The sequence below is a fragment of the Neoarius graeffei genome, chromosome 10, assembly GCF_027579695.1.
Source record: "Neoarius graeffei isolate fNeoGra1 chromosome 10, fNeoGra1.pri, whole genome shotgun sequence".
Classification (NCBI taxonomy): domain Eukaryota; kingdom Metazoa; phylum Chordata; class Actinopteri; order Siluriformes; family Ariidae; genus Neoarius; species Neoarius graeffei.
In genome coordinates, this window is record NC_083578.1 from 42514474 (window position 1) to 42538723 (window position 24250).

Here is a 24250-nt window from a genome sequence, read left to right on the forward strand (position 1 = left end):
GGCATATTAAAGTTTGGTCTAGTCACTGGATTTATCTAGATCCGTTACTATTACTAAGATTTAATTGACACGAAACGTGGTGAATAACTCGCCTTCGCGCCTATGGCGCTCAAACTTGTCTCCCTCCAAGCTACTCGCAGAGAGGGATTATCTCCCTCTTTGCAATTTCCCAAGTTGGAGCCTCCGTTATATTAATTTTTTTTAAAGATACAGAAATAGCCATCCATTATCCGTAGCCGCTTATCCTGTACAAGGTCGCAGGCAAGCTGGAGCCTACAGAAATAGCTATAAGAATAGAGTTTTTCCCCCTCCCTTATATCGCCTGTTCCACACTCCGGCCCAGTCGGTGGCGGTAATGCACCTTTAAGTTGGTTTGCCAACTGCCATAAAACCTTGAAGAAGAAGCTCTTTACTGCGCCGAAATGTCAGTATCGATATGACCCAGCTCTACTAGAAAATACCAGCAGTCATATAAAGGGACAGAGCGCTTCAGAAGTAAAGTTATTTGACGGTTAAAAACAACAACAACAACAACAACACGAAATTAATGGAAGGTCAGGCCGAATTCTTCTTTGTTATAGCTTGACCGCATTAAGGTCGGAAATGACGTTAGTCCGCGCTCTGAATTCGCATTTACGAGGAACCTGCAAATTTCTGCGAATTACTCAACTACTTTGGTTACACCGGAATGCGATTGCCTGGAGAATACACTTGTACACGCTATAATTCGTAATTTCTTTTAACAACGGATATTTCGTTTATCGCATGTCTCTGAAACGAACAGGCGTTAGACTACTGTAATACAGTGAAAGAAACTGTAAACATTCGAAACTGTCGGATGAACTAGAAAACCGGGCAATTACATACATTACTACATAATGACAGGCAGCTTATGTTAAATGTGTTGAATACATATAACCTGAAAAGTAACAATGCCATAAAGTCCGGTGGGATGACGCAACGTGAAGTTTAAATAGTTTCAGTGTTCATTCCTTTGCCCAGTTTGTTGTCATTAATTATAAAAAGTTTCAGCTGAAATTAACTTTTGCGAAATAAACAGTGGTGTTTATCAATCTTTTTAATAGGTTGTGGTCTTGTTTTAAAGACTTTTTGTATTAAGTGTCAACTGACCAAAACAAACAAACAAAAAACCCCTGCACATATTTTTGACATTTATTGACTACCGTATTGTACAGAACAGATCGGTGCATGCGTTGTTCCACAGGACGTTCACGTTGCTGGAGAAAACACCAGTGCTGTGTCCGAGATCACTCACTATATAGTGAGTTCTCCATTTTGTAGTGCTCTCTGAATGTACAGTGAGAATTGTTGCACCCTATATAGTGGTATCCCACAATGCATCGTGAAAAGTAGTATATAACTGACGGTCACGAACCAAGCAATATATACCATCATGCTTTACGGTCGCACATTTTCACAGAGCTGTAAAAGCTGTTTCATTAGGACTGTTAAGTATTTTAGATTGAGTATAGCAGTAGTTTGTTTTTCCTTATGACAATGGGCATGAGACAAATTTATAAGTTGTGGTGCGAAAGTGGCAATAATATTGCACTGTGTTGGGGGTGAATGGACGGAGGAAGAAACACATAAACGGACATTCAAGTACAATTAAAAATAGTAAGAGAAGAGAAAATAAGCTAAAATAGAGTAAGACACATAAAACACAAGAATAAAAGTTACAATGCAGAGCGAGGAATCAATCAATAGCCTCAAATTTGATTTAATAAAAGGCAGCGGCAAAGAAGAAAGTCTTCAGCCTTGATTTAAAACAACTGAAAGATGTAGGAGACACAAAGTACTTTGTATTGATTAATGTGGGAAATATGCTCAGTATAATGTATTTTTCACAAAAATACACGCATGTATTTATTATTTTGAAAACCCACCACCCGACGTTTTAATTGTGCAACAGTAATGACGTAAATAACAGTGCGGCGGAGTAGTGTCCGAAAGTGTTTTTTCATTTTATCAATGAGCTCACTATATAGTTCTCTATATAGAATTCCCGAGATAGTGAGTAGGGAGTACTGAGTTGAGTGAGTGATTTTGGACACAGCACAGGTGAGTGAAAAATTCTCCTATTCTTAGTCATTTCAAGTTAATCTTTTTTCTATTTTTCTTCATGAATGAATGGAGCATAGCCACAAATAAACACACACCTAAGATAGAATAAGTGAACTATTTGATTACAACCAGGAATGGAAAGCTGAGGTGCATCTATCCACCGGAAGGCATTGTACATTTTCTGTGGCCTGATTTGTTAAATAGCTAGCAGATGTAATGACTCAAGTTTTATTTACACTTCATGATGATCTAACCATCTGCTTGTTTAGCTATGACGTAATGACTGCATTTCCAGGGCCTTGTTTTCTCAAAATGTCGCAGTGCGGTATTCTTCGTTGTTTGAATAGATTTGAGTCCAACAAAACTATGCAATTGCCATGAAGGAAAATGTTTACTCCCTTTTAGTACTTATAAACTGTAACATCTCTTTAAAAGAAAGTTTAACATGAAGAACGAAGAGGCAAGAGGGTGGGACAAACGGTGATGAGTGATTATGGGGGAGTTATCAGTGACTGATCGTGGGGCGGGACCATGGTTCGTTCTTCATGTTAAACTGGAGCTTTTTTTTAATTTGATTTTCTCTCCTTTTATTATTTTTTTCTTTTTTCTGTGTGTTTGTCTAGTTTGATGTTTGAGTGTTTTGTCTGCCGGTTGTGGTGTAGCTCCGGACCCGGTTTTGGGCGTTGGTTCCCTCCGGGCCTTGATTCGCTGTGGGTGATGTCTGTGCTCCCAGCTATGCACTGCAGTGAGCTCGTTGCTCATTTTAACATCGTGGTTGTCCAGCGCTCTGTGCTTTAGTGCTTGGTGTGATGTTCTGAGCGATGTGGTGTCGCGGCGGCTGTGCAGGCGGTTGGGACATACCAGTGCTCTGCATGGTGGTGCTTTTATGCTCGCTTTGTGGATCCATGGCATGGTGTTCCGAGCGATGTTGCTGGCGGCGTCATGGCAGCTGTGCTGGAGGTGTAGGACTTGTTTTCGTGCACCTTTTGGTGGGACTGTGGCTGCTACACCACTGGAATGACATCCTGACCTCTATTTGGTGGACTTTTTTTTTTCTTTCTTTCTGCTTATAATTGTAAAGTGACCTTGGGTTTTGAGAAAGGCGCTATATAAATTGAAATTATTATTATTATTATTATTATTATTATTATTATTATTATTATCACTGATTGGTTGCAACCGCAATTAGGTGTTGCACTCTGAGACGAGCGAGCCTGCGTTTGAAACAGCTGAGATGTGAACTGGAGACAAACTCCTTATAAAGTCTTTAATACGTCTGAAGAGCCGTAACAAGTTCAAGACAGTCACTCGTGTGCTGAAAAAGTTACTAGATTTGTCACTAAGGTTTATTTTCAAATCAAAGTCGCTAAAGGGGTCTAAAAATCTTCAAATCTAGTGACAAAGTCTCTATATTGGCAAAATGGAAGGAGCATTTGGCCCTAGAAATGGCCATTGATGTTGTACTTAACAAATGGATTGTGATCCATCAGTTCTTTCTCAGTCATGTATAACTTATTTGTACACGTATATTTTGGTTAAGGTAAAATGTCAAATGGCCTTTCCCCCCACCACACAGACGTTGTTCTGTTAAACGTACCAGTTATCCGGCAGCAGTACCACTGGGACTGCGGTTTGGCATGTTCGAGAATGGTATTAAAGTAAGTGCTATTTCATGCTGATTCATCTTGGGTGATATATAATGTGGTTCATTAAACATCACTCTGATGATATTTCTCATTCTCAGATATGTCCATCCAGTGAGGGAAGAGGAGTTCCAGAGAGCCTGCTGTGATCTGAAATTGACAGAAAGCGTGTGGACTATTGACCTCGCCTATCTCATGTGTCAGCTAGGAGTAAAACACTGTTTCTGCACACAAACATTAGGAGTAGACAAGGGCTTTAAAAATCAGGTATAGTAAAGTTTATGTAACTGATCTGTATAAAAGTTAGTTACATAAATGTTAATGACAAATTTGGTCACACTGTATGAGTCATACAACCCCAGTTACAAAAAGTTGAGATGCTGTGGAAAGTGTAAATAAAAACAGAATGCAATGATTTGCAATTCATGGAAACACTATATTTAATTGAAAATAGACAAATCTAAATAAATAAGCACACACACTATCTCTCACACTGACACTCACGAGCTCTCTCTCACACACGCACACGCTTCATAATCTCTCTCTTTCACAAACACATGCTGTGTCACTCTTTCATACACATTCGCACACCACACAGACGCTCTCCATAATACACACACAAACACTTTTTTTTTTCTCTCTCATACACACAATGTTGTCCATTAGCCTGTTAATCTGAGCCTGTTGGCATGCTAGCTGTTAGCATGCTACCAGTTTGCATATTTGCCTTAGCATGTCAGCATTCTAGCTGTTAGCATGCTAGCTGTTATCAGGCTAGTCATTAGCCATTAGCATGTTGATGTTAGCATTTGCCTGTTAGCATGTTACCATGCTACTTTTTAATTTAAAATGAATGGTGTTTCGGGATGGAAAAACTTTCACTCTGTCAATTTTTTTGAACCGAGTGACCAAACTTCATGAAACTGCACATGATGCCTCAGGCCAAGTCCCCTGATATATCCATCCCCTCGTCTGACACCTGCACTCATTGATTGATTGTTTTTTTTGGCGTGCCTTTTTTCCCCATTCACTTTTATTCATTTTTGGGCCCATTGAAATGACTGGAATTCTGCTCAGTAACACTACCAAACTTCATATGGCACCACAGGCCAACTCACCGATCTCACACACACAACCACTGTCTCTCATTTACACACTCCACTCTCTTGAGACACATCCTTTCTCTATCTCTCTCATACACACACGCGCGCGCACACGCGCGCGCACACACACACACACACACACACACACACACACACTCTGACTCTCACACACACTAAAACATTCTCTCTCTCTTTCACACATGCGCTGTCTGTTTCATAAACACACACACCACACATACACACTCACTCACTTATTAACCCACACGCACACATCCTCTCTCTCTCTTTTTCATACAGACACACTTGCTCTTTCTCTCTCGAACACCCTCTCACAATTGCTGTGACTCTCACACAGACACACACACACTGTCTCCCCCCCCCCCCCCCCCCCCCCCCAAAAAAACACACACAATGTTTGCCATTAGTATGATAATCTGAGCAGGTTTGCATGCTAGCTGTTAGCATGCTATCAGTTTGCATAGTCGCTTTAGCATGTTAGCAGTTAGCAATCTAGCTGTTCACATGATAGGTGCTAACATGTTAGGCATTAGCATGTTAACATATTAGCTGTTAGAATGGTAATCGTTAGCCATTAGTATTTTGACATGTTAGCATTTGCCTGTTAGCATGCTAGCTGTGAGCATGTTACCATGCTACTTATTCATTTAAAATAAATGGAGTTTCGGGGGGGGAACCTTTGTCAATTTTTTGAACCGAGTGACCAAATGTTAGGATTTTAACATGCCAGCTATTAGCATGCTAGCATCAGCATGTTATCAAACTATCCATTTGCATTTTAGCATGTTAGCATTAGCATTTTAGGATGTCTGCTGTTAGCATTAGCGTGTTCGCTGTTAACGTTGGGACCCCTGCGAATTCCCCAAATGTGGGAATCTCAACTATATAATCTGTGGTAGTGGGGGACTATATTCACACTCTTCTCTGGGTGGCACGGTGGTGTAGTGGTTAGCATGGTCGCCTCACAGCAAGAAGGTTCTGGGTTCGTAACCCAGCGGCTGGCGAGGGCCTTTCTGTGTGGAGTTTGCATGTTCTCCCTGTGTCTGCGTGGGTTTCCTCCGGGTGCTCCGGTTTCCCCCACAATCCAAAAACATGCAGTTAGGTTGACGTGGGGTGGCCTTGGGCTGAGGTGCCCTTGAGCAAGGTACTGAACCCCTGACTGCTCCCCGGGTGCTGTGGTGTGGCTGCCCACTGCTCTGAGTGTGTGCGCGTGTTCACTGCTTCAGATGGGTTAAATGCAGAGGATGAATTTCACTGTGCTTGAAGTGTGCATGTGACGAATAAAGGTTTCTTCTTCTTCTAACGTTAGCCTGTTAGCATGCTAACATTTAACATGTTCACTTCCATTCATTTTTGGCCCCATTGAAATTTGGCCTGATTGAAAATGAATGGAGTTTCGGGAAAAAATATAATTCAGTCTCTGTCAGTTTTTTGAACCGACTGACCAAATTGCATGAAACGTCATATGATGCCTCATGCCAAGTCCTTGCACATATCCAGTCTCTCATCTGAGACCTGCACTTGTCTTTTCCTTGGTTTTCATGCATCCCTTTTTCCTTCCCATAGGCTTGCATTGATTTTTTTTTTTGGCCCCATTTAAATTGAGTTTTGCTCAGTAACACTTCACCACACATCTGCTGGTGTAGTGTGCTTGTATTCAGCTTTTGGATCGACACCCCTGTTCTCTTGTTCTTGTTGTTTTTCTGTAATTTTTTTCCCCATAGAGAATGAATAGGGCTTACGAATCGAATCGTCCTGCTCGGACATGCTCTATCAGAGACGCACCAAACTTCAAGTGACAGCTCCCCCGACACATCTATGCAATCAGGTCTGCCCTGCACTCAAGTCAAGTTTATTTGTATAGTGCTTTTAACAATAAACATTGTTGCAAAGCAGCTTTACAGAATTTGAACGGCTTAAAATATGAGCTAATTTTATCCCTAATCTATCCCCAATGAGCATGCCTGTGGTGACAGTGGCAAGGAAAAACTTCCTCAGACGACATGAGGAAGAAACCTCGAGAGGAATCAGACTCAAAAGGGAACCCATCCCCATCTGGGCAACAATAGACAACATGACTATAACATTAACAGTCCTAACATAAAGTCAGCTTCGTTGATGCTACAAACCCCCCACTGACGGAAATCCGAGCGCAAAACCGTTCACGACAACCATAGTCCTAAAGTCAGCAAGTCAACTGCAGTCCCCAGCCACAAGAGCACCACTGCAAGAGTCCAGAGCGTACTCCAGGCTCGACCCTCAACTGTCCACATGGGGCCGCCCTCCACAGGAGCGATGCGATGAGACTCTAACCAGACACAGGGCACCAGGATGGATCAGTCAGGTCCGAAGAGCAGAAGAGGTCAGCATCTTGATTCCAGGACCGACATGTAACTCAGAAGGACAGATTTTTTTTGGGGGGGGAGAAGAGAGAGAAAACACAGGTTGTTAGGTATGCCCAATGTCACCTGAATAAGTAGGAACAGTATACATATTGCACTGAGTACAAGCAGGGACTTTGGTAACTAACTATGACAGCATAACTAAAAAGGGAGAGCCAGAAGGTAACACAGGCATGAGGGAGCCCTGGGACATAAAGCAGCCAGCCGCTACACCGTCAACAAACTCGAGTGAGCAAGCGAGTGGGGGACTGACAGCATCCATACATCCCAGTTTACCAAAACACTCTATATCTGAGCACCCTCCAGATCTACACCTTTACCTCATAAACGCCATTAGCAAAAGGCTTGACTAAACATATGTTTTCAGCCTCGACTTAAACGCTGAGACTGTGTTTGATTCCCGAACATTACTTGGAAGGCTGTTCCATAACTGGGGCTTTGTAAGAAAAGGCTCTGACCCCCTGATGTAGCCTTCACTATACGAGGTACCAGCAGATAGCCTGTACCTTTTGATCTAAGTAGGCGTGGCAGGTCATAGAGGAGCAGAAGTTCACTCAGGTACTGTGGTGCGAGACCATTCAGTGCTTTAAAGGTCAGTAGTAGTACTTTTATAATCAATACGAAAATTGATTGGGAGCCAATGCAGTGTGGATAAGACGGGTGATGTGGTCATATTTTCTAGTTCTAGTAAGGACTCTTGCTGCTGCATTTTGAACTAACTGGAGCTTGTTTATGCACTTATAAAACTTGTCTTTTCCTTGGTTTTCATGCATCCCTTTTTACTTCCATAGGCTTCCATTGATTCTTGGCCCCATTCAAATGAATGGAGTTTTGCTCAGTAACACTTCACCACACATCCACCAAACTTCATATGGCACCTCAGGCCAGCTCACCCATCACACACACATCAGGTCTGACTCTCACTTGTTTTTGTCTTGCCTTTCATCCATCCCTTTTTCCTCCACATTGCCATTAATTATTGGAAGCTTGACAGAGTCATCTCTCCATTCCCCCATAGATGATAATGCATTTGGCAAGGATCTGTTCATTTGAGACTTTGACAGCAAATCAACTTCAACTCAGTTGCCGCATTATTAGGAATACTTGTCCACATGAACACACACACAAATGTTAGCAGTTAGCATATAAGCATTAGCGTGTTAGCATGCTACCCGTTAGCATATTATCATGCTAGCTGTTATCTAGTAAGTTGTTAGCATGATAGCCATAGCATGTTAGAAGGCTATCAGTTAGCTTGTTAGCCTTAGCATATTAGCATGCTAATAGTTAGCCATTACAAATCAACTTCAAGTTTGTGGCCAGTTAGTATGTTAGTGTAGGTGCATTTGGGTAATTGAGTGATCAATCTCATTAAATCTGAAGGTTAATAATTAAAATTGAATCAGTCTCATTTGAATCATACCATTGAATCGTTTTCATTGAATCAGTCTCATATCATTAAATCTCTCATGGAATCAGTCTCATTAATCAGTCTCATTAATTAATGCCATTAATTTTGGTGCTTATTAATAAATTACCAAACAGCTAAATTATGGTATATTCCAAATTATTACGATCACTTACCATATTACCGTATTTTCCAGACTATACGTCGTTCCGGAGTTTAAGTCGCATCAGCCAAAAAATGCATTATGAAGACGAAAAAAACATATATACGTCGCACCGGACTACAAGTCGCACTTTTTTGAAGGGTTATTCTATCCACAGAATCTGTGATTCTATCTGATAAGCGGCGCGTGGTTACAGCGCGACTGCATTGTTTATTTAATAAACGAACAGCTGAGCAGTGATAACGCGCCCTTTGCCCTGTAAGTAGCCTAGTCTGATTATTTTAAATATCTACTACTATCTTTAATACTATCACTATCGTTATTACTAATAGCCTATATTATTATTATAACTAATATTAGTAGCCTATTACTGATGCATTAATCAGTTTGCTTTTAGAATATTTTTACCGGTAGGGCTTATTATCACCCCATGGCTCTTTCATCTTTTTTATTAAAGCTGTAGTCATCATCGAGGAGTGTCATTCTTCATTTTTGTCGAATTTTATTTCATCAAATCAGAGATCAAGTAGGCTATAGGTATATCATCTCCAAAGACAGGTACGGTAGTAAAAACATCAGTCTAGTGAAAAAAAACAACAACAACTGCTCAGAGAAAAAAACAGGCAGAAAGTGCGCCTGCCAGTTAACGTCATATCAGATAAAAACATTAAATGTTATTCAGACCATTAACACCATAACATCAGAGACGAAGAATAAAGTTTATCTTGGAAGGAGAGTTATTTTTAAAAATGCAAAACAAAATCATTTATAATAGCCCAGAGAAAAACTGGCTGAATATGTACCGTAACATCAAGTTATTCAATAGCCTATAGGCCTAAAATCAGGGCTTAATTTGAGCTGGAACATGACGGAACAAGATCCATAACCTCCGTCGTCAGATCCGGCAGCTATTTTCATTTCATTCGGTGTTCCGGCAGCTATTTAAATGGATCAGATCACCTTCGTGGCCATCACAAAGGGAAAAAAATCAAACAATAAATTAAATAAGTAAATAAATTTGTTTAGTGTTCGGTTTTGATTTTGATATCTGTTGATTTCTCTCCTATGACATCCACAAAATCTATGCGGGGGGGGGGGGGGGGGGGCATGGGGTGTATACTTCCGCTCAATAGAACACCGGGTTTTTTGTAGCCGTTAGCTTGCGCTGTGGAAAAAATGGCAAAAAAACAAAGCTTACTAAAATTTTTAAAATGAATTCTCCAACTTGTTTTGTAAACCCTTTATTTCTTAACTATTACTTGAATTGATTGCACTTATGTTTGCTGGCACTGCTTTTAATGAGCAGGAGAAAAACAGGGAGGGCTTGGAAAATGACCGCAGGTCGGAATCAAACCCGGGTCCCCGGATTTATGGTATGGCGCCTTACCCACCTGAGCCATGAAATTCTGCTGGCACTGCTTTTAAAAACCCTACTTAAATCCTTAAAATGAGTCATTTAACTCATGTCTTGTGTGATCTGATCTCCAATGGTGAAATAAACCGGTTGTGATATGAGTACAGTCTGTTATTTTAGAAGATAAATTTAATATATAATTTAATATATAGCCTAATAAAAAATATTTTATAACCTATCACGACATATTACTGTCTGTAACTGTTCGTCACTAAAGCGTTTTCTCAGATCATAATGTCTGTTGTTGTTATTATTATTTTACACACACAATAGGCGCATGTGCGTAAAGTTATAGTAAACCACCCCCCCCCCCGCGCCTTTTTTTTTTTTTTTTTTGAGTCGCCAGACCCACCTCCTGCATTCTGGGACCTCCCACTTCACAAATTAAGCACTGCATAAAATCATTACATAACTTATTTAAATAACTATAGGCCTATCATTTAATAATAAAACACAGGTCAATCAAGTTTATCAAGCTGACGATTTCACTCCAAATCAGCAAATCCATTGAATTCCTCATCCTCGGTGTCACTTCTGAACAACTCTGCCAACTCCAGCGGCAGTCGAAGCGCCGTTTCCTCTTCTTTTGCGTGGCTGTCGTCAGACTCGGTATCAGCTCCAGTTATTCCGCGGTGAAAAAAAAAAAACATATACGTCGCACCGGAGTATGAGTCGCATGGCCAGCCGAACTATGAAAAAAAAGTGCGACTTGTAGTCCGAAAAATACGGTACATAAATCATATGCACCTTTGAATTATTGGAGATTGGGGACTTCAAAGATATTGGAACACAAATAAACACACAGTTTGAATAATAAATGAATTTATTATAACAAAGATAAAAATGAATAATGGCAGTTGAAATATATACAAACAGTGAGATATCCTTGTGTGTGTGAGAGAGTGTGTGCGCGTGTTGTGGTGAAGGCAAAAGATTAGCTTTGTGTGCTAATTAAGATGTGTGTGTGTGTGAGAGAGAGAGAGAGCGAGACCTTGTGTGTGTGTGTGTGTGGTCTACACAAAAGAATTAGTTCTGGTAGCTAACTTCACGTGTTTGTGGGGGAGGAGTTGACCATGTGGTAAGGCCTATGGCCTAGCAAAAGAAAGAAGCTAGCGTGGGATGCTAACTGAGGTGTGTTTGTGAGGCCTGTGACCACGTGTTTGTGTGTGTCAGGCCTGGTGAGGCCTGGTGACCACGTGTTTGTGTAGGCCTAGATTAACCTCGTGTGGATAAGCTAAGACAAAGGAATGCTAGCTAAGGTGTGTTTGTGAGAGGCCACGTGTTTGTGTAGGCCTAGATTAGCCTTGTGTTTAGCTAAGGCAAAGGAAAGCTAGCTAAGGTGTGTTTGTGTGTGTGGGGGAGGACCACCACGTGGTAAGGCCTATGGCCTAGCAAAAGAAAGGCTAGCATGGGTTGCTAGCTAAGGTAAAGGAATGCTAGCTAAGGTGTGTGTGTGTGTGGGAGAGGACCGCCACATGTTTCTAAGACAATACACTTAGCTTTGGATGCTAACGGGACAAAAGAAATTAGCCGTAGGCTAATTTCACTAGCTTATAACAGTACTGAATCCACTGAAACCTTGATAAGGTCAAAATGTGTGATAAGGAAATTAAAATGTTAGTAAGGGATAAAGAGAAGCATGCACAGCCTATCTATTAAAACAACTGAGAGATTAAAACAAAATAATAATCAATTCAACACGCTGCGTGTTTACAGTGTACCATTTAAACCGTTCGAGTTTAAATTCACACTTCAATAAAAGCTAATTCCTAAGACTAGGTTTTTTTTTATTATGCCCAAAAATGCCAGTCTTACTTCCGTATTTCGCTTCTACGTGAGATTATGAGAAGATGTCCTGAGACTTTTGGAGTTTTCACCGTTGTGGAGATCTCCGTGAAGCACAGGGAATTTCTTGGAGAGGCTGAATTTCACAGGGGCCCGTAGAGCACGTCTGTGGAAAGCAGAGAATTCTTGGTCCGACGCTTCGTAGCTCACGGGAAGAAAAAAAACTCTGATTAAACAATGTGCACACTTTTTAGTTAGAAAGGGATCCAGCCGCTTTCCTAACTTTGAATTAAAACTGCTTGGGCGGCAGTTGTGACGTCACTTCTAATGCGAATAAAACCGGTTGTAACTCGATTGAGTTAAAGATCACGTGACTCTGGAGTCTACCTTGGCCAAGGGTAAGAAAGAAATTGCGCTAAATCGTGGATCTTGCAAGAAAGAGGTCTTTTTCTGGTTTGCTTGGGTGAACAGCCTCTTTGTGTCCAGACAGATTGAAGTCCAGATGGAAAAGAGGAAGTATGGCGAATTTCGGGGTCACTTATGCTTTCCTGTAGGAAGTGACGTAGATGATCCCGCCCACGCGTGACGTAGGTCAACGCGGAAGTTGGCTGATGGGAAATGTAGTTTTTAGACGGACTGTGTATTGTACCTACATGAGTAATTACAAATCAAATTCAACTTAGTGGCCACTTTATTAGGAACACTTTTGTCCCCCCCACACACCACACTGACAGTGACGCGCAAAAAGACAACCCCCCCGCGTTAAAGTCCTGTGCCGCAATGCACAATACATGCATTCTTTTTAGGGAATGCACTTTCTAGTTATTGTGCTTGCTGCAATGCTTCACATGCAATCAGGTCTGACCTGCACTCATCTTTTCCTTTCTTTTTGCTCATCCCTTTTTCTTCCATAGGCTTCCATTGATTTCTGGTCCCATTGATAATTAATGGAGTTTCGGGAGGAAAAACTTTCACTCTCCGTCAGTTTTTTGAACCAAGTGACCAAACTTCAAGAAACTTCACATGATGCCTCAGGCCAAGTCCCTGCACATATTCATCCCCTCATCTGAGACCTGCAGTTGTCTTTTCCTTGGTTTCACTCATCCCTTTTTACCTCCATAGGCTTCCATTGATTTTTGGCCCCATTCAAATGAATGGAGCTTTGCTCAGTAACACTTCACCACACAGCCACCAAACTTCATATGGCACCTCAGGCCAACTCACCCATCACGCACATATCAGGTCTGACCCACACTTGTCTTTGTCTTGCCTTTCGTCCATCCCTTTTTCCTCCACATTGATGCTAATTATTGGAAGCTTGACATAGTCATCCCTCCGTTCCCCCATAAGTGATGATGCATTTGGCAAAGATTTGCTAATTTGAGACATTGATAAATCAAATTCAACTTGATGGCCATTTTGTTCGGAATACTTTTGCATGTGCGCGTGCATACACACACCACATATTAGCCATTAGCGTGTGAGCATGCTGGCTGTTAGCATGTTGGCTGTTAGCATTAGCATGTTAGCATGCTAGCCATAATATGTTAACATGTTAACCTTAGCATGCCATTTGTTAGCATGTTAACATGTTAGCCATAGTATGTTGGCATGTTAGCTTAACATGTTAGTATGTTAGCTGTTAATGTATTAGTCTTAGTGTGTTTGCATGCTAACAGTTAACATGTTAGTCATTAACATGCTAGCGTTTACCATGTTAGCATGCTAACTGTTCGCATGCCAGCTGTTAATGCTAGCATGTGTAATGGAAATTTCTAATAAACACTTCAGAACGCTTAGCAGTTGTCTTTTCAGTTATTTATTATGGTAAATCATATAAAAGAAATATAAGATAGGAAAGGAAGAAAATTTAAAACGGAACATCACCTCTAGTGATGTGAGAGTATGCGCGTGTTCTGAGTTGTTTTAGTGGCTGTTATCTATATACTCTTAAAGGCATTCGCTTTGCTGCCCGTGTCTTCACGTGATTGGCTCAAGATTTTCTGTGAAGCTTTGCTAATGAGTGCACCTGGCATGCTTTGGTACATGCAGGCAGATGCAAGCAGGGAGAACTCAAGCTCTCTGCTTATCACCACCAAGGTCAGGAAAGGTGGTTACATCATGAGAAGATGCGTAGTTAGGAAGAACTCAAGCACCCTGCTCATTACCACCAAGGCCACAGAACGGCGATTACAGCATGTGGAAAACATCTCGGTACACTAAGCTACTTTAACTCAACATACAGAAACATAGAGAATAATAATGTTCGTCCATTAAATTTCCCTCACATTTCCCCCCTTTTTATCCTACAGGATAATAATTGCTAAAAGAAAATACATTTACACAATTTCAGTGATAAGAGTTCCCAGAGAGATTCGACTTAACACGTCATTGAGTGTACAGGGATAATGCTAAGGCTGTTTTTATAAGACATAGATGTCTTAAGTTAACGCTAGCAAGCTATATACATAGATCAGGAAACAATAGAACAGGAAACAATCATAATGAAAGTGTTTTAAGTCAGGACTAGTTTCATGTCAACTGTGCCGATATCATTGAACGGTGGGTTGTGGTCTTCGTGTGGGTTTTGGAGGCCAGTCAGGCAAGTTGTCCGAGTCTATTTTCACCATCTGGTAACCAATATTTGTCAGCTGCCTCTGAAACACAGACATACAACATTGACAGAAAACAGGGAGCAAACATAGCATCACAATCACTAAACCTAGGACCAGTATGGTGGATAGAATCAGAGTCTTCAATCCACTAAACCAACTGTCTTCGACTCTGTGTCAGCCTGGGTTCCCTGTATCGACCACCACACGGATCCTCCCGTGAGCCCCAGCAGGATCAGGATGCTCAGGCCCACAACTGGACCTGACTTATAATGATTTACCCCTTTCATTTTATGTTAACTATGTCTCCGAGTTAACCCTTGCCCTTCTTGATGTTTGTTGGTGCTCAGAGGGTGGGCACACCCTATCAGCCCTCGTCCCACCTCACCGGGACTTGGAGGAAACTCGAAACCCTAAGACTTATCTATCGGCTAGACACTGAAATACTCTTCCCTATTGAGGGTGCGTGCGTGATTGATGTGATACTCGCACTGTTCCATGTAGTGATGCCTTTCTTCCTCACAAGCTTTAGTCAGCGTCTGGTCACTTAGGCCTTCCTCTTCCTCCTGCTCAGCCGGTTCAGGAACCCTCCTGCAGTGGCTAGCATGGATCCACGTCACTCTGCCTGTGACCTTCACTGCTGTTGGGGTCATGAGCAGGACCTGGAATGGGCCATTCCACTGTGGCTTGTTCCACTTGGTTCGTTGAAAGTCCTTCACCACGATCCAGTCCCCTGGTTGTAGATCGTGCAGAGGTCCCTCAGTGGGTTTGGGAAATGCTTCTTTTACCTGTTTGTGGATAGATTTCAAAGCAGAGGACAACATTGCACAGTAATTCAACATTGCATCATCACACAGTGTAGTGTCCGGCAGTGTTCCTTGAGCTGGCCCTATCCCTGTGTTGGGTACTCGTCTAAACAGAATTTCGAATGGGCTTAACCCATGCTTAGGTCTAATTTGCATCCTCATTTGTGTGAGTACTATAGGGAGGACCTTTGTTCATCCTAGCCCTGTTTCTGCACAAGCTTTGCTTAGTTTATTTTTAAGCGACCCGTTTTCCCTCTCTACTGCTCCCGCACTGGCAGGATGGTAGGCACAATGTTGTTTCAGGTCTGTCCCTAGGAATGCTCCTATTTTCTTTAGGGCTGCATTAACAAAGGGTGTTACATTGTCACTTGAGATTTTGCTAGGTATACCCCACCTAGGAATTATATCTCTCAGGACTGCTTTGACTACTGCCTCTGAGTCTTGTTTAGCTGTGGGGAATACTTCAACCCATTTTGAAAACATGTCAACTATTACCAGGCAATACCTTTTCCCTTCACTAGGTGTCAGTTCAATAAAGTCCATTTGGAGCTGATCAAATGGTTTGTCTGGTATTGGGTGTGCTGCTTGAGTTAGTCTGATACCTTGACCTGCATTATGTTGTGCACATATCAAGCATTGCTTGCAAAATTTCGCAGCATAATTTGAAAACCACTTTGTGAACCATCTCTTTGTTACTTCTGCTACCATCCCCCCTTTTGACACATGGGTGAGCCCATGTGCCAATTTTGCATAGAAAGGGAACATGTATTTTGGTAGACAGGGACGGCCTGAGGGACAAACCCAGACCAAGTTTGCAAAGATACAGCCTGCCTGTTTCCAGACTCGTGTCTCGTCCTGAGTGGCAGTGCTCTGAAGGTCCGCTAGCTGTAAACAGGGGGTAGAAACCTGAGGAAAAGCAAGGTTAGAGGGTGAACTGGAAGCTGAGGCTGCACACTTAGCTGCCGCGTCCGCCCTGGCATTCCCTTGAGACACATGATCAGTATTGTTAGTATGGGCAGCACACTTACGCACAGTAATGGCTCTAGGGAGTAGAATAGCATCCAACAACTCAGAGACCAGTTTATGATGTGCAATGGGAGATCCTGTGCTAGTGAGAAAATTTCTGTGTTTCCAAATGGTGCCAAAATCGTGCACAACGCCAAATGCATACCTACTGTCCGTAAAAATATTGACAGGTTGCCCTGCCGCCAATTTGCATGCCTCAATGAGGGCCTAGAGCTCTGCGGCCTGCGCCGACAGGTTTGAGGGCAGACACGACGCCTTGAGGACCTCGTGATCTGAGACTATGGCAAAACCTACTTTGTTCTTTCCTGTCTCTGGAGGCTGAACCATCCACATAGAGGACCATGTCTGGATTTTCCAAAGGGTTGCTCTTTAAGTCTGCCCTGAGGGAACAAAAATCATTAGTGAGAGTAATATATAGTCATGTGGCTCTCCATCGTCCTCTGTAGGGAGAAGAGAGGCAGGATTCAGAACAGTACAACATTTCACAATGATGTTAGGCATATCAAGTATGACAGTGTTATACTTCAACCATCTCTGTGCTGACAAATGTGACGTCTTTTTCTCCAACAGAAGCAGAGAGACAGCATGTGGGACCAAAAGGGTGAGGTTAGAATACCCCACAATATTTCTGGAAGCAGTTACCGCCTTTTCAGCTGCAGCAACTGCACGCAGGCAAACAGGAAGTCCAGCCGCCACTGGATCCAGCCTGCTGGAGAAGTAAGCTACAGGTCTCAATCTATCCCCGTGTTTCTGCAAAAGAACAGAGGTCATAAAACCCTTCTTTTCATCTACAGTTTGAACAAATGGTTTATTGGGGTTAGGCAGTCCCAGCGTGGGTGTGGTCTGCAGGGCGCCTTTTAGGGCCAGGAATGCTTCTTCAGCCTCTGGTGTCCATACAACAGGTGACGAAGCAGTGATGGACGAACCGTGCACGAGCTCTCTCACTGGACTTTCCAGGATGGAATAATTCGGAATGAATGCTCTGCAATAGGAACACGTACCCAAAAATGACAAAACTTGTTTCACAGTGATCGGCTTGGGAATTTTCTGAATAGCTGAGACTCTGTTCGCAGACAGCGTTTTTCCCTCCCCTGTGATATCATGCCCCAAGAAATGCACCTTCTGTTTTGCAAACTGTAATTTTGTGAGGCTAGCCTTATGACTTTCCTTAGCGAGGTGTCGCAGTAGTGTTACGGTGTCATCTTCACATTGAGCTTTAGTTGGGGCACAAATCATTAAATCGTCAACATACTGCAGCAAAGCTGATCTTGGTGACAAAGTTAACGAAGCGAGGCTGTCTCTGAGGCACTGGTTGTATATGGTTGGGGACTCCCAGTAACCCTGGCACAAACGAGTGAAAGTGTATGGACGACCATCATACATAAAGGCAAACCAATACTGGCTATCTTTATATAGAGGAATAGAAAAAAACGCATTTGCTAGGTCCACCACTGAAAACCACTTACTGTCAGCGGGCACCTGGCCCAAAATGGTGTATGGGTTAGGGACGTCAGGTGCGCGCGGAACAACCGCAGCATTGACTGCTTGCAGATCTTGGACAAACCTCCACTCATCGGGCTGGGACGGTTTTCTTGCCTTCTTAACTGGAAAAATAGGAGTGCGCACTGGAGAGTCTGGGCAAGGGACAATTACACCTGCCTTCAGCAGCGAATCAAAGACCGGTTTTATACCTGCGATTGCTTCTGGTTTGAGTGGGTACTGGGTCTGTCTAGGCCTGAAATCTGATTTGGGGGTGATCACCACTGGTTCAGCATTCTTTATTAGGCCCACATCATGTTTACCCTTCACCCAAACGGAATTTGGAACTCCTGCCAATTTGGGGTGCACCTCTACTGGAGTTATGCCTGTGGAAACAGAGACAAACAGGCCACTATGGCCGGGGTCCCCAGGACCCTGGTCATCAGTGGCTAATATTATGCTGCGCTTAACATGCACACACACAGCCTGACTTTGCTTGTAGACCCCAAGCCTTTGGCAAAACAACACACTAGGGTCCTCTGTTCAGGACCATTCATTGTCATTGGCTGCGCACTTCCTGACCCACTTCCCCACGTTTTTCCAATGGGCGGCTCATGGCTTTGCTAATGAGACATGGGGTATAGAATTAACAATGTCAAAGAAATCATGCTGGCAGCAGCCAACCTCAGAGTCCTCTGACATGAGGCCGTGTATAACATGTTTGAGAACACTGTGACAAACATTGATGCAGTTGTTGGGACAACGAGTAAAATGGACCTGCACAGCGCAATAATGTTTAGACCAATATGTAGTTTTAAGGGTCAGTCTTTCACGTGTGTGGGGGTCTGCAAACCAAGTCTTTTCAAACTCCACATCTTGCCCTTGGTGAACATGTGCTGTACAATGCAAATCTTCCTCTTTCATATAATCTGTGTCAACTGATGTGTTCAAGTGTGCGAGCTGTACAAGGTGTTTGGGAGTTTGTGTGAGTTGATCTGAGCAGAGCTGCCAGACATACACATACAGAGGGCTTCCAAACCCATACTGCACACCGCACATTTCACTTACTTCAATAGTTAGTCCACCTGGAGTGGACGTGAGATTTACTCCTAATTTGCACATTAAATCACGTGCTAACAAATTTACTGGACATGTATGTGAGATGAGAAATGAGTGATACGTAACTATTCCTCCCTCGCTTTCACACGGGTAGTTGACTGAGAAAGTTTTGGTTACAGGTCGTCCTGAGATCCCCATTGTCTGAATAGAATTTGAGCTGAGCGGTGGGTCTACTGGAAGTATCCCATGTTGTATCACTGTGTCCTGCTCCATAATCTACTAAAAAGGTTAACACATGCCCACATACAGTGAGGGGCATACAAGGGAGTTTAGAGAAGGGAGTAGTTGTGTATTTAACAAACTTAATGCAGCTTCAGGTGTATCTATCTGGACTGGTGTATCGAGCATTTCTGTGTAGTTTTGCTGTTGCATGCAGGTGCTGCTACTAATGTGTTTAACGTTATGTGAATGCTCCTGTCTATGTGTATGTGTATCATCAGGTGTGTGTGTTACCTCCCCTGTTCTCTGTATGGGGCCCGTTCCCGGAGTCCGCCCGTCAGTCTGCTTTGCTGTACTCCTCACAGGGCCTCTGGCTGCTACTGTGGAGACAATTTCGAGCAATGTGTCTGACATTCTTGCCTGACATACAATTTCAGTTGTTCAACAATTCGGGGTCGCCTTTGTTAAATTTTGAACTTCACAATGTGTCAAATGTTTTCAATGGGAGACAGGTCTGGGCTGCAGGCAGGACAGTTTAGCATTGTCTTGCTCAAATAACCAAGGCCTTCCCTGAAAAGGATGTCATCTGCATGGCAGGACGTTGCTCCAAAACATGATATATGGGGTGTGTGTGTGTGTGTGTGTGTGTGTGTCTCATCTCATTATCTCTAGCCACTTTATCCTGTTCTACAGGGTCGCAGGCAAGCTGGACTACGGGTGAAAGGCGGGGTACACCCTGGACAAGTCGCTAGGTCGTCACAGGGCTGACACATAGACACAGACAACCATTCACATTCACACCTATGGTCAATTTCGAGTCACCAGTTAACCTAACCTGCATGTCTTTGGACTGTGGGGGAAACCGGAGCACCCGGAGGAAACCCACGCGGACACAGGGAGAACATGCAAACTCCGCACAGAAAGGCCCTCACCGGCCACAGGGCTCGAACCCAGGACCTTCTTGCTGTGATGCGACAGCGCTAACCACTACACCACCGTGCTGCCATATATATATATATATATATATATATATATATATATAGTGTGTGTGTATATTATATATAAATAAAATATGTATGTGCAGTGTTCAAAATACCCGTCTGCATTTTGCAGAATGATTTTCAAGATTGCAGAAGAAAAATTAAACGACCTGCAATTTTGCAGAATGAAAAATCAGGCTCGGGATTCAATGGTTCTCAATTTAGCAAACTAGCAGCGCTGTAAATAAACTGAAACCTGCGCTGTGCAAACCTGACGGCGTTTTCCAGGTCAAAGTTGAGCAATATTTACGTAATACTGATGAAAGGCGACGACAACCAAATAAGGGCAGTTGCCATTTTCTGATGTAAGATTTCGGCTCTTTTAATACCCGCCGGGAGGACCCGACAACTACCTCGGCAGTGTTCGGCAGTTTCTGCCATGCATCTCCCAGAATTCAATGCGGCACAACAAACATGGCTCCCAAGAAGAGGATTGTTTCTTCGGGGCAAGAGTCCGACAAAAACGCCCAGAAAACAAGGACGATTTTGTTGTACCTCGGCAAAACTGGCAGCCAGCGTGAGTCCAACAACAACAGAGACAGATCGCGCGTCCACGAGGGTGACAAAAATGAAGACGGTCGCTGTTATAGTTGCATACATATATATTGGTAAATTGTATAGGTTTGTGTATATTGTATTGTTGAATCATACAAAATTATACTGATATTATATCCCTTTTGAAGACAGCAACAGTATTTTACCTTTATTCATAGATACTTTTGAATGTTTTGTTTTCTCATACCAAGCTACACTAATACATGTTTTGTGTACATGTTTTTTTTTTTTTTTTTTTTTTTTTTACTAGTGCTGTCTTGCCTGTGGTGCAGACTAGCACAAAGTAAAACAGTTGCCCTGTAAGACAAAGCTCATAGGTTCAGTTCTGTAGCTCTGTTTTGCCATGATTAGTTTGTACCCAGTTCTCTGTTGTTAGTTTAGAGCAGTGAAGCCCCTGCAGTAGTTCTCAGTTCAGTTCATGACCTTGCACTTTAGAAGCCAGGCAAACACAATGAACCCAAACGTCTTTCCATTTGCCAGTTGGGTTTTATTCCTTAATGGCATCGATTCTTTGCATCATCGTAAGATGTAACAGAGTGTAGAATTGAAACCTTGCTTTCGATTTACAACTACAGGTTGCAGATGCAAACACTGTGAATGAAGTACATTTTGGGTAACAATCTATTGTTCAAGCTAGAAACTTACAGTAATCTTGACAAAATGTAACATGACGTGTAACATGAAAATGAATGTTTTGTTTCTTGAAGAACAGTTGTGTTCTATTTTTTATTGTGGTGATACCTTTATTAGTATGTTGTGTGGAAGGATAATGTGTGGGTGTGATAACCAGTACATTTATGAATTAGTTGGTATACTTCAAATTGTAGTAGCCCGTAGTGTCAGGGCGAGGGGGATGAAAGACCTGTGGAGGTATCATGGAATGATAACTTTGCTGCAGAGAAGGATCTGTGAAGACTGAAATTAAAAATAGTGAGAGAGAATAAAGAATTACAGTAATGCTATGAGTTGTAAAGCTAGATATGATGTAAATATAGGCATTATTAGGTTGAGAAGGGTGTAGTATGGAGGCTTGCGTATTTGCAGAAAATATTTCCAAATTGCAGAACAAAATTTTGACATTCTGCAATATTGCAGAACACTGGGAAAAAAGTATTTCGACCACTGGGGGTGTGTATGTGTGTGTGTGTGTGTGTGTGTATATATATATGTGTGTGTGTATATATGTATATATATATATAAAATATGAGTGATTCCACGCTTATGGGTACTGAAATGGGGACATGAACTTATTTTTAAAAATTCACCTAAAACCATTTCTTTTTTTACCATCAGGTCACAAAACATGTAATCTTTAATGAATGATATGTTAAAAGAGAACTTTTTAATTTTCTGAGATGTAATAAAAACATATTTAGATGCCAAAGTCAAGCCTATGAGTTCCAAAATGATGTCTGTTACATTACTTCTGTTACGATTGTCCATCTCGCGTCTGTTACAAATTAATTACAATCTAGCTATATGCTATGTTAATCTTATTGAAAATGTGTATGTTTATTCTACTACACATGTTTATTAATTATATTTGCTAAAACATAACCTTCCTATGTTTCAAAAAGTAATTCTACATTGTTAGAATTGAGAATATATATGTCCACAACACTTCGGTTACGTTCTGACTGGCATATAAATATGTTTTTATTACATCTCAGAAAATTAAAGTTATCTTTTAACATATCATTCATTAAAGATTACATGTTTTGTGACCTGATGGTAAAAAAAGAAATGGTTTTAGGTGAATTTTTAAAAAATAAGTTCATGTCCCCATTTCAGTACCCATAAGCGTGGAATCACTTTTATATTTATATATATATATATATATATATATATATATATATATATATATAATATAATATAATATTTTGCGTGTGTGTATATTTTTTTAATCTATATCTCATACTCATGCCATGTGCACTAATGAACCCCATACCATCACATATGCTTGCTTTTGAACTGTGTGTTGATGACAAGCTGGATGGTCCCTCTCCTCTTTAGCCTGGAGGATGCTGTGTCCATGATTTCCACAAAGAATTTCAAATTTTGATTTTTGGACCACAGGGCAGTTTTCCACTTTGCCTCAGTCCATCGTAAATGAAGTTGGACCCAGAGGAGGCGTTGGTGGTTCTGGATATTGTTTATATATGGTTTTAACTTGCATTTGTGGATGCAGTGACTGTATTCACAGCCAGTGGTTTTCTGAAGTGTTTGAGCCCATCCAGTGATTTCTACTACAGAATCGTTTCTGTTTTTAATGCAGTGTCACTTGAGGGCCTGAAGATCACAGGCATCTAATGTTGGTTTTGGGCAATTCCAGCGTTATGGACGTGACACTTGAACTCAAAATGGCAACAAATGACCCAGTGCATGTTTTATTGTCTCCCAGTATTTAAACAGGTGTTGCATATTTTAAGGCTGTACCATACTGGAGAAGTGATAGAACAAGAACAATTCCCATAGTACATCTAGGGCATGCCAGAAAATGCCAATAAAAGATGCGTTATGGATGTGACAGAAAAAGTATCACTTTTCTTGGGTGACTGTACATTTTTATCAAACTCTGTGAAATCGTAAACCTAATGTCGAAATGGAGATATCCATTTGATAGAGGGGTCCAAGGTGAATATTAAAAAAATCTTTGTTTAAAATATTTTGTATTTCATGCAGAGTTTCGGAAGGAAAAGTCAGCGTTATGGATGTGACGAAATTCCGTTATGGATGTGACGCGTCTGAAATAGACATGGCATATGTTTAGAAAATCAGCAATTTAACCACCATAACCCTTTGAAAAACTCTCTAAATATCAGCTAAAACTATCAAAGTTCTTAAATAATATTTAGGATGGCTATTGTTTTGCTGTTTTGTGGATTTTAGCATACATTTCTGTGGCTTGTGGCAATAATATAGAATTGTACATGATCAAAGTTGATTTTAGCTTGGGGTTTACATTATAAGAAAAAGACTGACAGTGACATATTAGGTTGGTTACAAATTGGTTCAACTTATTCACATCTGTAAAATACAGGCCTAGGTGATATCTCTGGGAGTGGTTTTGATGTATTACATGTTGCTTTATTTTTGCATGGTGAGGTTGACATTTACATGGAATTGCCCTTTTCGGGCTTGTCCCTTGCGTACAAAGAGTTCTTTGGATTCTCTGAATCTTTTAATGATCTTATGTACTGTCGATGATGTGATCCCCAAATTCTTTGCAATTTTACATTGAGGAACGCGATTCTTAAATTGTTGCATTATTTGCCCATGCAGTCTTTCACAGAGTAGTGAACCCCTCCCCATCTGTACTTCTAAGTCTTAGTGGTTCTTAACTGGTCTGGCCTTAGGACCCACAATTCCCTATGGCCATTAGGTCACGACCCACTTTTTTTTTTTTTTTTTTTTTTTTTTTTTTTTTACATTC

The 24250-nt window shown here is 41.6% G+C and overlaps 1 protein-coding gene across 12 annotated transcripts in view; it reads left to right on the forward strand.

Moving 5' to 3' along the window:
- Positions 1–407: 407 nt before the first annotated feature.
- Positions 408–24250, forward strand: part of gucd1 (guanylyl cyclase domain containing 1) — a 103948-nt gene continuing 80105 nt past the window's right edge. For 10 of the 12 annotated variants that reach the window (XR_009655505.1, XR_009655506.1, XR_009655507.1 and 7 more), the window contains exons 1-3: positions 408–554; positions 3626–3743; positions 3830–3995. Coding sequence is in view for 7 of the 12 variants with exons in the window: in XM_060931809.1 (XP_060787792.1) it covers positions 548–554; positions 3626–3743; positions 3830–3995 (291 nt within the window). In the remaining 5 variants the exon portion in view is untranslated. Of the gene's footprint in view, positions 555–3625; positions 3744–3829; positions 3996–17035; positions 17183–24250 lie in introns of all 12 variants that reach the window. The other 2 variants (XM_060931812.1, XR_009655508.1) reach the window with 2 other exon arrangements.